This window comes from Protomyctophum bolini, assembly GCF_963924005.1.
Source record: "Protomyctophum bolini genome assembly, chromosome: 19".
Taxonomy (NCBI): domain Eukaryota; kingdom Metazoa; phylum Chordata; class Actinopteri; order Myctophiformes; family Myctophidae; genus Protomyctophum; species Protomyctophum bolini.
Window position 1 is genome coordinate 40,150,799 of NC_137880.1, and position 12,500 is coordinate 40,163,298.

Genomic DNA, 12,500 nt, shown 5'->3' on the forward strand with positions numbered 1-12,500 from the left:
CCAAAGCAGATATATTATGTAATTCGTAAGTTGATGAGTTTATACTGTGGTTACTTGGGTTGTTTTATGCGTATGCCGTATGATTTGAGAGTGACGTGATGAAGATATGTACCAATGCCAGGGTATAACTGGCTCTCGATGGTGACGTAATACAGATATGTACCAATGCCAGGGTATAACTGTCTCCATGGTGACGTAATGAAGATATGTACCAATGCCAGGGTATAACTGGCTCTCGATGGTGACGTAATACAGATATGTACCAATGCCAGGGTATAACTGTCTCCATGGTGACGTAATGAAGATATGTACCAATGCCAGGGTATAACTGGCTCTCGATGGTGACGTAATACAGATATGTACCAATGCCAGGGTCTAACTGGCTCTCGATGGTGATGTAATTCAAGCCCGACACACACCGGCTGCGTCCCCCGCGCGGCGCACAGCCGCCTCCATTATTTTCAATGAACCTAACGCACACCGGCTCCGTCCGCCGCACGGAGCCGCGCCGCGCCGCCCGGCGCGCCGATAGAACACAGTTCTATTTTCCAGGCGGCGCCGCGCAGCGCCGCGCAGCAACGCGCGTGCGTGCGTGTGCAGGTGTAAGATCACACCCAGAGGGTTTATGAATTTTACAACGTTCAGAATAAATGAATTTGTTTTCCACTTCAATAAGAGGATGGAGCACAGAGGGCTGCATAATGCGTGCGTGCGTGCCTGCGTGTGTGCGTGCGTGCGTGCGTGCGTGCTTGCCTGTGTGTGTGCGTGCGTGCCTGTGTGTGTGCGTGCCTGCGTGCGTGCGTGCGTGCGTGCGTGCGTGCGTGCGTGCCTGTGTGCGTGCTTGCCTGTGTGTGCGTGCCTGCGTGCCTGCGTGCGTGCGTGCGTGCGTGCGTGCGTGCGTGCGTGCGTGCGTGCGTGCCTGTGTGCGTGCGTGCCTGTGTGTGTGCGTGCCTGCGTGCGTGCCTGCGTGTGTGCGTGCGTGCGTGCTTGCCTGTGTGTGTGCGTGCGTGCCTGTGTGTGTGCGTGCCTGCGTGCGTGCCTGTGTGCGTGCTTGCCTGTGTGTGTGCGTGCGTGCCTGTGTGCGTGCGTGCCTGTGTGTGTGCGTGCCTGTGTGCGTGCGTGCCTGTGTGTGTGCGTGCCTGCGTGCGTGCGTGCGTGCCTGTGTGTGTGCGTGCCTGTGTGCGTGCCTGTGTGCGTGCGTGCCTGTGTGCGTGCGTGCCTGTGTGTGTGCGTGCCTGTGTGTGCGTGCCTGTGTGTGCGTGCCTGTGTGTGTGCGTGCCTGTGTGTGTGCGTGCCTGTGTGTGTGCGTGCCTGTGTGTGTGCTTGCCTGTGTGTGTGTGCGTGCGCCTGGAGGGATATCAGCGATCCGGCCTTCAGCTTTCTGAAATCCTTCTGAAATGAAAGCAGCAGATTCTTATTTACAGGAAATAGAAAGATCAGCATCTCTGCTGTTTGTCCCCACTGTACACACACACACACACACACACACACACACACACACACACACACACACACACACACACACACACACACACACACACACACACACACACACACACACACACACACACACACACACACACACACACACACACACACACACACAGCGCGTACACACACTATGCGCGCACGCACACATGCACACAACTTTGTAATAGCATATTTGTGAGGACCATCCAGACTATAAAAACAACCCTGAGGACCAGTTCAGTATTGTGTCTGGTGGCTCCATAGACACACAGTTCAGTATTGTGTCTGGTGGCTCCATAGACACACAGTTCATTATTGTGTCTGGTGGCTCCATAGACACACAGTTCATCATTGTGTCTGGTGGCTCCATAGACACACAGTTCATAATTGTGTCTGGTGGCTCCATAGACACAGTTCATCATTGTGTCTGGTGGCTCCATAGACACACAGTTCATCATTGTGTCTGGTGGCTCCATAGACACACAGTTCATCATTGTGTCTGGTGGCTCCATAGACACACAGTTCATCATTGTGTCTGGTGGCTCCATAGACACACAGTTCATCATTGTGTCTGGTGGCCCCATAGACACACAGTTCAGTATTGTGTCTGGTGGCTCCATAGACACACAGTTCATCATTGTGTCTGGTGGCCCCATAGACACACAGTTCATTATTGTGTCTGGTGGCTCCATAGACACACAGTTCAGTATTGTGTCTGGTGGCTCCATAGACACACAGTTCATCATTGTGTCTGGTGGCTCCATAGACACACAGTTCATTATTGTGTCTGGTGGCTCCATAGACACACAGTTCATCATTGTGTCTGGTGGCTCCATAGACACACAGTTCATCATTGTGTCTGGTGGCTCCATAGACACACAGTTCATCATTGTGTCTGGTGGCTCCATAGACACACAGTTCATCATTGTGTCTGGTGGCTCCATAGACACACAGTTCATCATTGTGTCTGGTGGCTCCATAGACACACAGTTCATCATTGTGTCTGGTGGCCCCATAGACACACAGTTCATTATTGTGTCTGGTGGCTCCATAGACACACAGTTCATAATTGTGTCTGGTGGCTCCATAGACACACAGTTCATCATTGTGTCTGGTGGCTCCATAGACACACAGTTCATCATTGTGTCTGGTGGCTCCATAGACACACAGTTCATCATTGTGTCTGGTGGCTCCATAGACACACAGTTCATTATTGTGTCTGGTGGCTCCATAGACACACAGTTCATCATTGTGTCTGGTGGCCCCATAGACACACAGTTCATCATTGTGTCTGGTGGCTCCATAGACACACAGTTCATTATTGTGTCTGGTGGCTCCATAGACACACAGTTCATCATTGTGTCTGGTGGCTCCATAGACACACAGTTCATTATTGTGTCTGGTGGCCCCATAGACACACAGTTCATTATTGTGTCTGGTGGCTCCATAGACACACAGTTCATCATTGTGTCTGGTGGCTCCATAGACACACAGTTCATCATTGTGTCTGGTGGCTCCATAGACACACAGTTCATCATTGTGTCTGGTGGCTCCATAGACACACAGTTCATGCACCATTCCATGGGTTAAGGTTAGTTTATTATTGTTTTTTTAATGTAAATTATTTTGTATCATTCCTTGTTACTCACTGATCACGCTATCACAAGCTGGACAAAACAAAAATGTAGTTATCAAAGGCGCAACATTTTTGTTGGAAGGAAGGAAAGAAAGAAAGAAATGTAGCTGCAATCAGCGTTAAGGCGGGACCAAGAAAGAAGACAATACGCAATAAGAACAATATGCACAGATAAGAATCATGGGCTGAGTTGTCGGTACCCGGATTTGAACACACGACCTTGTGGTCCGAAAGGGCAGGAGCTCTACTGACTGAATCAGTTACTGTAAACAGGAAAATCATTCAGTGTTTATGATAACAATTATGCGTGTCCTGGTTTAAGGGATCATTGTCCATTACTACAATGTGTTCGATGTTCATGTTTTCACGTACAAACTTCTCTTCAACCTGGATTCCAGATAATGGTCCAAAGATTGTGTGTAGGACGTTTGACACAAATTGCTAAAAAAAAAAAAAATCCAGCCAGAAAATCAGGTATGAGCGGTTTTCAAACTGCTCAAAATGGCGGAAAATCTGAGGGCGGAGCTTACTTGTCAAAGTGACAGATGTGTTCCCCATGAGTCAAGTCAAGTCAATGTGGAAACAAGTGCCATGAATTTTGGCCAAACAAAGCATGAGTTATGACTGTTCAAAGGTTTAATTTTCCAAAAATTCAGCTTCAGCTTTCAATTCCAGAACCACAAACAGCTGCTGAACATGTTTCATTGCCACCCAGTCATCGGGTCGCGACTCCCAAAATGACTCACAGATTGAATCACATTGAATCAACAGCTGGACTCACATTGAATCACATTGAATCACACACAGCATACAACAAAAGCAACAGCAGCAGCAAAGAATAAAATAAAAAAAACAAACAACTAAGTTCCTACCTTGAGCGGTCTTCTACTCTAGTTCATGATGAGCCCTCCATCTGGTCTCCAGTCATCTCCATCCTCCATACATCTGGTCTCCAGTCATCTCCATCCTCCATACATCTGGTCTCCAGTCATCTCCATCCTCCATACATCTGGTCTCCAGTCATCTCCATACATCTGGTCTCCAGTCATCTCCATCCTCCATACATCTGGTCTCCAGTCATCTCCATCCTCCATACATCTGGCTAGCTGACCAACTACTTTCCTCCCAGTATCACCGACCGACCAGCCTCATTCTCCTGGCTGCCATCTTCTTCTCACTCAACCAGTGGTCAGTGACTTAGGCCAGCCTCTAGAAGGTCCATTCAGTGGTCAGTGACTTAGGGCAGCCTCTAGGGGGTCCATTCAGTGGTCAGTGACTTAGGGCAGGCTCTAGGGGGTCCATCCAGTGGTCAGTGACTTGGGGCAGGCTCTAGGGGGTCCATTCAGTGGTCAGTGACTTAGTGCAGCCTCTAGGGGGTCCATTCAGTGGTCAGTGACTTAGGCCAGGCTCTAGGGGGTCCATTCAGTGGTCAGTGACTTAGGCCAGGCTCTAGGGGGTCCATTCAGTGGTCAGTGACTTAGGCCAGGCTCTAGGGGGTCCATTCAGTGGTCAGTGACTTAGGCCAGGCTCTAGGGGGTCCAGCATTCACAACATGTCACAGGAGAACAGACTCAGGGTCTGAGAAGAAGCTGATCTTGGGAGGTCAGAGGTCGTCACCCTGGCTCGTGTCCCTGTGGAGCAGGTTGAGAGACACCATGAGCTTTGAGTATATATTAGTATATATTATTAAGAGCAACATTAGCCGTGATTTGCAACACTGTAGATTTAATTTTTTTAACATAATGGGATGTTTTGGACGTGTTCAGAGGGAGGGACACGGTTGAGATTAAGGGATGTCACTATTTAATTTTATTTATTTTTCGTCCGATCATTAGATTCGGAGTATCTGCCGATAAGGATTTTCCTCGATCCGACATTTATAACTGTATATTTTTAGAACACTTCTGCCAATTCACAAAAGCACAATATGCGACATTACAGACAAGATCCAGTCTAATATCATGGATATGATAGTGATACTAGGGATCATGTTTATTTATTTTATTTCAAAAACCACACTCCATTGCCCAGCTATGTGTGTCCCTGGGTCCCTGGCTGGGTCCGTCCGAGCATGGAAGTGGCCGCCGCCCACCGGCCTCCCTATTGGTTTACCAACCCATGTGCTCTTTCTTTTATTATGTTATTTAAATGTATTTGTTTCATGAATGCACTGAGTCAGATTATATTGGAATAATATGTGCATCATCATTTATTCCTAGATCATTTACTGGAGAGACGTCATGGTGTTCTTCTTGTTGACGTTGGAGGGAACATGTTCCCTTCGTCCTCACCGAGATCAGCGTCCATGTTGACAGGAGGAGATGATCAGAGGAGCAGAGTTTATACCACCATCATTAAAACAGGGACTGAAGTATGGATATAGTCTCTCAGTGAAGGAGCAGCCAGTGAAGGAGTAGACGTGAACTCTGGCCTCCACGTCATAAAAGGAGACAAGACCCTCCTCATAATCCACAAACACTCCCACTGTCTGGAGCATCTCTCTAACAGGGAGGAGGACAGCAGGGCCAGCATGAGCCCAGTACACATTTCCATTCCTCAACCCTATAGTCCAGTAACCATTGTTGGGGGTCGTTGTGATGCTTCCCTTCCTGTTGATGGACTCTCTGACCACTCCTACATCCCACTTAGTCTTCCTTTTAACCTGAACCTCAAAGTAAAACCTTCCTGAGGAGAATCCTTGTTTTCCTAAGACACAGACACATCTATCAAATCTCTCTTTGTTCTCTGAGAGATTCTTCCTTATGTTTCCATGACTCACTTGTTTTCCATCATCAGACAGGATGAGGTAAGGATGTGCTGTAAAAGGATCCAGAGTCACATTCACTGCATATCTCTTGATCATCCTCAGCTCAACATCACAGAGCTTCATCATCTCTTGACTGAGTGTCTTCTCCAGCTGAGCCACAGCTGTCCTCACGGTGTCCACATGTGAAGACTGATGGACATTGACCTTTGTCCAGTCCTTTGTGGGTGGAGGGGTGTTGATGGAGGTGAAGTTCTGGAGGAGGTGGTCTTCAGATTGTGAGAGCTGTTTCAGCTCAGAGATTCTCTTCTCCAACTGAGTGATTTCCTGTTGCAGATCTTTGATGAAGCCTTCAGCCTGTTTCTCTGTTGTTTTCTGCTTCTCTTCAATCACACCAATGAGCTCAGCCTGGCTTCTCTCAATACAGCTGATCAGATCAGTGAAGACCTGCACACAGCCTGCTGTCACTGTGTCTGCATCCTTCCTGCTGAGCTCTACTGAGCGTTCGACCTCCTGAATCTTCACTCGTCTCTCCTGGATCATCTGCTGGATTTCAGCCTCTGTCTTTGCTTCATATTCTTCTTTCCACTCATGATACCTGAACGGACGAACCATTTCAGAAACAAAACTATTGATAGATACGCATGTTTCATGATAAATGTTTTTATGTGATGTATTCCCCATGCTTTTTGTTCTTGCTTAATGTAAGTCGCTCTGGATTAAGAGCGTCTGCTAAATGCCTAAATTGTTGTAATTGTAAATTGTTATAGGTTTCTGAACTAGTGGTCATGGGGTGTCTTCAACCAGTGATGTCTGTCTTAAACAATCCAGGAATGTTTATGATGTGATTACAGCAGAATATTAAGTCTGTCTGACTCTCTCTCTTCTCTTTGACTAATGCTCTTCACACTCTGTGGAATCAGCTTTTAAGTCACGCTGACTGAAACCTGACCTCATCAAACATGACGTCAGTCTTGACCAAATATGGAAGTTCCACACGACTCCAGAATTAGAGGCAGCTGAAAACAGAGCAGCTGAATTATTTGTTTTGATTAGGTGGTGAAGCCGTTTCAACCAATCAGATTGCTTCCTCAAAACGACCTGTGATTAGAAATTGATGAATCAAAATATGCTCCTTATTGACTGGACAGAAAGAAATAAGGCAAGAAACGGACAGACAGACAGACAGACAGACAGACAGACAGACAGACATTCTTACACCTTTTTGAGTGCTCGGGTCGCCCCATTTTCTTCACTATTGTAACGTCTTTGCACCTCCACCGAGCAACCTGGTTGATTCTCTGTTTCTCCCCATTTGGAATTGTAACAAATGAACTGTTCGTTCTGTCAAAGCCAAAAACCTCTAGCTCAAAAGGAACTAGCGAACTCACTCATAGGATTATTGAAGTGATCAAGAGCCACAAACACACATGCTGTTCCCCGTTACAACACACACACACACACACACCACACACACACACACACACAGTTCCCTGTTGCAACTCACATACCCTCAACGGCAGAACACACACACACACACACACACACACACACACACACACACACACACACACACACACACACACACACACACACACACACACACACACACACACACAAGATTCACTTCAGCTTTCAATTCCAGAACCACAAACAGCTGCTGAACATGTTTCATTGCCACCCAGTCATCGGGTCGCGACTCCCAAAATGACTCACAGATTGAATCACATTGAATCAACAGCTGGAATCACATTGAATCACATTGAATAAACAGCTGGAATCACATTGAATCAACAGCTGGAATCACATTGAAACACATTGAATCACATTGAATCACATTGAATCACATTGAATCACATTGAATCACATTGAATCACATTGAATCACATTGAATCAACAGCTGGAATCACATTGAATCACATTGAATCAACAGCTGGAATCACATTGAATAAACAGCTGGAATCACATTGAATAAACAGCTGTAATCACATTGAATCACATTGAATCACATTGAATCACATTGAATCACAATGAATCACATTGAATCACATTGAATCAACAGCTGGAATCACATTGAATCAACAGCTGGAATCACATTGAATCACATTGAATCACATTGAATCACATTGAATCACATTGAATCAACAGCTGGAATCACATTGAATCAACAGCTGGAATCACATTGAATCACATTGAATCACATTGAATCACATTGAATCACATTGAATCACATTGAATCAACAGCTGGAATCACATTGAATCAACAGCTGGAATCACATTGAATCACATTGAATCACATTGAATCACATTGAATCACATTGAATCACATTGAATCAACAGCTGGAATCACATTGAATCAACAGCTGGAATCACATTGAATCACATTGAATCAACAGCTGGAATCACATTGAATCAACAGCTGGAATCACATTGAATCACATTGAATCAACAGCTGGAATCACATTGAATCAACAGCTGGAATCACATTGAATCACATTGAATCACATTGAATCACATTGAATCACATTGAATCACATTGAATCACATTGAATCACACACAGAGCATACAACAAAAGCAACAGCAGCAGCAAAGAAGCAAAAAAAACAAAAAAACAACTAAGTTCCTACCTTGAGCGGTCTTCTACTCTAGTTCATGATGAGCCCTCCATCGGACCGACCGGCCTCATTCTCCTGGCTGCCATCTTCTTCTCACTCAGCCAGTTGGATGTTTCCTACTGCACACAGCATTCTGGTGCATGTAGTGCAGTGGTCAGTGACTTAGGCCAGCCTCTAGGGGGTCCATTCAGTGGTCAGTGACTTAGGGCAGCCTCTAGGGGGTCCATTCAGTGGTCAGTGACTTAGTGCAGCCTCTAGGGGGTCCATTCAGTGGTCAGTGACTTAGTGCAGCCTCTAGGGCAGGGGTGTCAAACTCAACTTGGGGCGAGGGCCGCATTGGTCAAAAGGTCACTTGATGGGGGCCACAACCAGTTGCGGGCGCACGCTCGATGTCTCAAGCCCAACACACACCGGCTCCGTCCGACGCGGCGCGTCAGCGCACGTCGGACGCCGCCGGTGTGCGATAGGTTCATTGAAAATGATGGAGGCGGCTGTTTTGACGCGCGGCGTTCGCAGACGGTGTGGGAGGCCCTTCAGTCAGTCACTGCTATAATATCTATCTATCTATCTATGCTCAGACCCAGCCAGCCAGCCAGCAAGCCACACACATAGTGCTCAGACCCAGCCAGCCAGCAAGCCACACACATAGTGCTCAGACCCAGCCAGCCACACACACCTCCGTAAGGGAGTGGTTACACCACTCAAAACATCTTCAAAAAACTGAAGAGGCTACTGGAGATTGGAGAACCTGATTTGGACATGATCTGATGCAGGACAATGTCACTATGACAGAAAGAGAAGATGGGTCTTCACACATTCTCACACACACACACACACACACACACACACGACTTTGTCCCTATAATGTGCACGGCACCGTTCTACTTCATCATATCACGCAAGAGACGCCACACACCAGTATGGAAGAGAGATAGTCACTTACTCACTTGTTGTAACTTGTAGGGATGCCACAAAGTGAACATCAGCCAAATTGAATAGTCGACAGCTCTGCCGATTAATAATCGATTAATTGAACCCCACCCCATATTAATCAATATCAGATAAAACGTATAAGATTTTATATTATGCACATGCCATGGTCACATAACCATTATGTTGAGTGCATGCTTTGATGGTTACAGTTATATAATCAGTTTTGATGAGTAAACCTTTGTGGAGATCTTCTCAGTTCTCATTGTATGCTAGTTACTGCCATTCAGGATGGAAAATGAAATCCATTTGGATTTGGGGAGAAGTAGTTTCATAAGGGGCTGGTATGAAGTACTTGATATAAAGAGAACATGTTCAGTTCACTAGTCTACACTCTACTCTACACCTGCCTTCATTTCATCTGATTGTCTGTCTGGCAGGCACTTAACAAGCAATCGTTAACTGTGTCTGTTAGAGAGAGGGGCAGAGAAGAGTGGCTTTGCTCAACTTGATTTATACTTATATTCTCCACTCTGATGAAGGTACATGTTCGATATATCATGCAGCCTTACTTATAAGCCTATATTTTGGCTATTAAAAAAAAAAAAAAAAAATGTTTTTTTTTTTTTGTTTTTTTTTTTGCTTGAGGCAGGCGGGCCACATTAAATGACATGGCGGGCCACATTTGGCCCGCAGGCCTTGAGTTTGACACCCATGCTCTAGGGGGTCCATTCAGTGGTCAGTGACTTAGGGCAGCCTCTAGGGGGTCCATTCAGTGGTCAGTGACTTAGTGCAGCCTCTAGGGGGTCCATTCAGTGGTCAGTGACTTAGGGCAGCCTCTAGGGGGTCCATTCAGTGGTCAGTGACTTAGGGCAGCCTCTAGGGGGTCCATTCAGTGGTCAGTGACTTAGGGCAGCCTCTAGGGGGTCCATTCAGTGGTCAGTGACTTAGGGCAGGCTCTAGGGGGTCCATTCAGTGGTCAGTGACTTAGGGCAGGCTCTAGGGGGTCCATTCAGTGGTCAGTGACTTAGTGCAGCCTCTAGGGGGTCCATTCAGTGGTCAGTGACTTAGGGCAGGCTCTAGGGGGTCCATTCAGTGGTCAGTGACTTAGGGCAGGCTCTAGGGGGTCCATTCAGTGGTCAGTGACTTAGGGCAGGCTCTAGGGGGTCCATTCAGTGGTCAGTGACTTAGGGCAGGCTCTAGGGGGTCCATTCAGTGGTCAGTGACTTAGGGCAGGCTCTAGGGGGTCCATTCAGTGGTCAGTGACTTGGGGCAGGCTCTAGGGGGTCCATTCAGTGGTCAGTGACTTAGGGCAGGCTCTAGGGGGTCCATTCAGTGGTCAGTGACTTGGGGCAGGCTCTAGGGGGTCCATTCAGTGGTCAGTGACTTAGGGCAGGCTCTAGGGGGTCCAGCATTCACAACATGTCACAAGAGAACAGACTCAGGGCTGAGAAGAAGCTGATCTTGGAGGTCAGAGGTCGTCACCCTGGCTCGTGTACCTGTGGAGCAGGTTGAGAGACACCATGAGCTTTGAGTATATTATTATTAAGAGCAACATTAGCATATATTAGTATATATTAGTATACATTAGTATATATTAGTATATATTAGTATACATTAGTATATATTAGTAAGATCAACATTTGCCACTATTTCATTTTATTTATTTTTCGTCCGATCATTAGATTCGGAGTATCTGCCGATAAGGATTTTCCTCGGTCCGACATTTATAACTGTATATTTTTAGAACACTTCTGCCAATTCACAAAAGCACAATATGCGACATTACAGACAAGATCCAGTCTAATATCATGGATATGATAGTGATACTAGGGATCATGTTTATTTATTTTATTTAAAAAAACCACACTCCATTGCCCAGCTATGTGTGTCCCTGGGTCCCTGGCTGGGTCCGTCCGAGCATGGAAGTGGCCGCCGCACACCGGCCTCCCTATTGGTTTACCAACCCATGTGCTCTTTCTTTTATTATGTTATTTAAATGTATTTGTTTCATGAATGCACTGAGTCAGATTATATTGGAATAATATGTGCATCATCATTTATTCCTAGATCATTTACTGGAGAGACGTCATGGTGTTCTTCTTGTTGACGTTGGAGGGAACATGTTCCCTTCGTCCTCACCGAGGTCAGCGTCCATGTTGACAGGAGAGATGATCAGAGGAGCAGAGTTTGTACCACCATTATTAAGACAGGGACTGAAGTATGGATATAGTCTCTCAGTGAAGGAGCAGCCAGTGAAGGAGTAGACGTGAACTCTGGTCTCCACGTCATAAAAGGAGACCAGACCCTCCTCATAATCCACAAACACTCCCACTGTCTGGAGCTTCTCTCTAACAGGGAGGAGGACAGAAGGGCCAGCACAAGCCCAGTACTCATTTCCATTCCTCAACCCTATAGTCCAGTAACCATTGTTGGGGGACGCTGGGATGTCTCCCTTCCTGTTGATGGACTCTCTGACCACTCCTAGATCCCACTTAGTCTTCCTTTTAACCTGAACCTCAAAGTAAAACCTTCCTGAGGAGAATCCTTGTTTTCCTAAGACACAGACACAGTAGTCAAATCTCTCTTTGTTCTCTGGGAGATTCTTCCTTATGTTTCCATCACTCACTTGTTTTCCATCGTCAGACAGGATGAGGTAAGGATGTTCTGTATCAGGATCCAGAGTCACATCCACTGCATATCTCTTGATCCTCCTCAGCTCAACATCACAGAGCTGCTTCATCATCTCTTGACTGAGAGTCTTCTCCAGCTGAGCCACAGCTGTCCTCACAGTGTCCACACATGAAGACTGATGGACATTGACCTTTGTCCAGTCCTTGGTGGGTGGAGGGGCGTTGATGGAGGTGAAGTTCTGGAGGAGGTGGTCTTCAGATTGTGAGATCTGTTTCAGCTCAGAGCTTCTCTCCTCCAACTGAGTGATTTCCTGTTGCAGATCTTTGATGAAGCCTTCAGCCTGTTTCTCTGTTGTTTTCTGCTTCTCTTCAATCACACCAATGAGCTCAGCCTGGCTTCTCTCAATGCAGCTGATCAGATCAGTGAAGAGCTGAACACTGCCTGCTGTCA

General features: G+C 46.5%; 1 protein-coding gene across 1 annotated transcript in view; it reads right to left on the reverse strand.

Moving 5' to 3' along the window:
• Nucleotides 1-5,402: 5,402 nt before the first annotated feature.
• The window catches only part of LOC308334726 (uncharacterized protein), a gene marked incomplete at both ends in the record, with an annotated part of 7,246 nt that continues 148 nt past the window's right edge, over nucleotides 5,403-12,500 (reverse strand). Inside the window, 3 exons of the mRNA XM_080791530.1 lie at nucleotides 5,403-6,468; nucleotides 10,858-10,915; nucleotides 11,559-12,500. The exon at nucleotides 11,559-12,500 is cut by the window's right edge and continues 148 nt beyond it. Coding sequence (XP_080647656.1) covers nucleotides 5,403-6,468; nucleotides 10,858-10,915; nucleotides 11,559-12,500 — 2,066 coding nt within the window. The remainder of the gene's footprint in view (nucleotides 6,469-10,857; nucleotides 10,916-11,558) is intronic.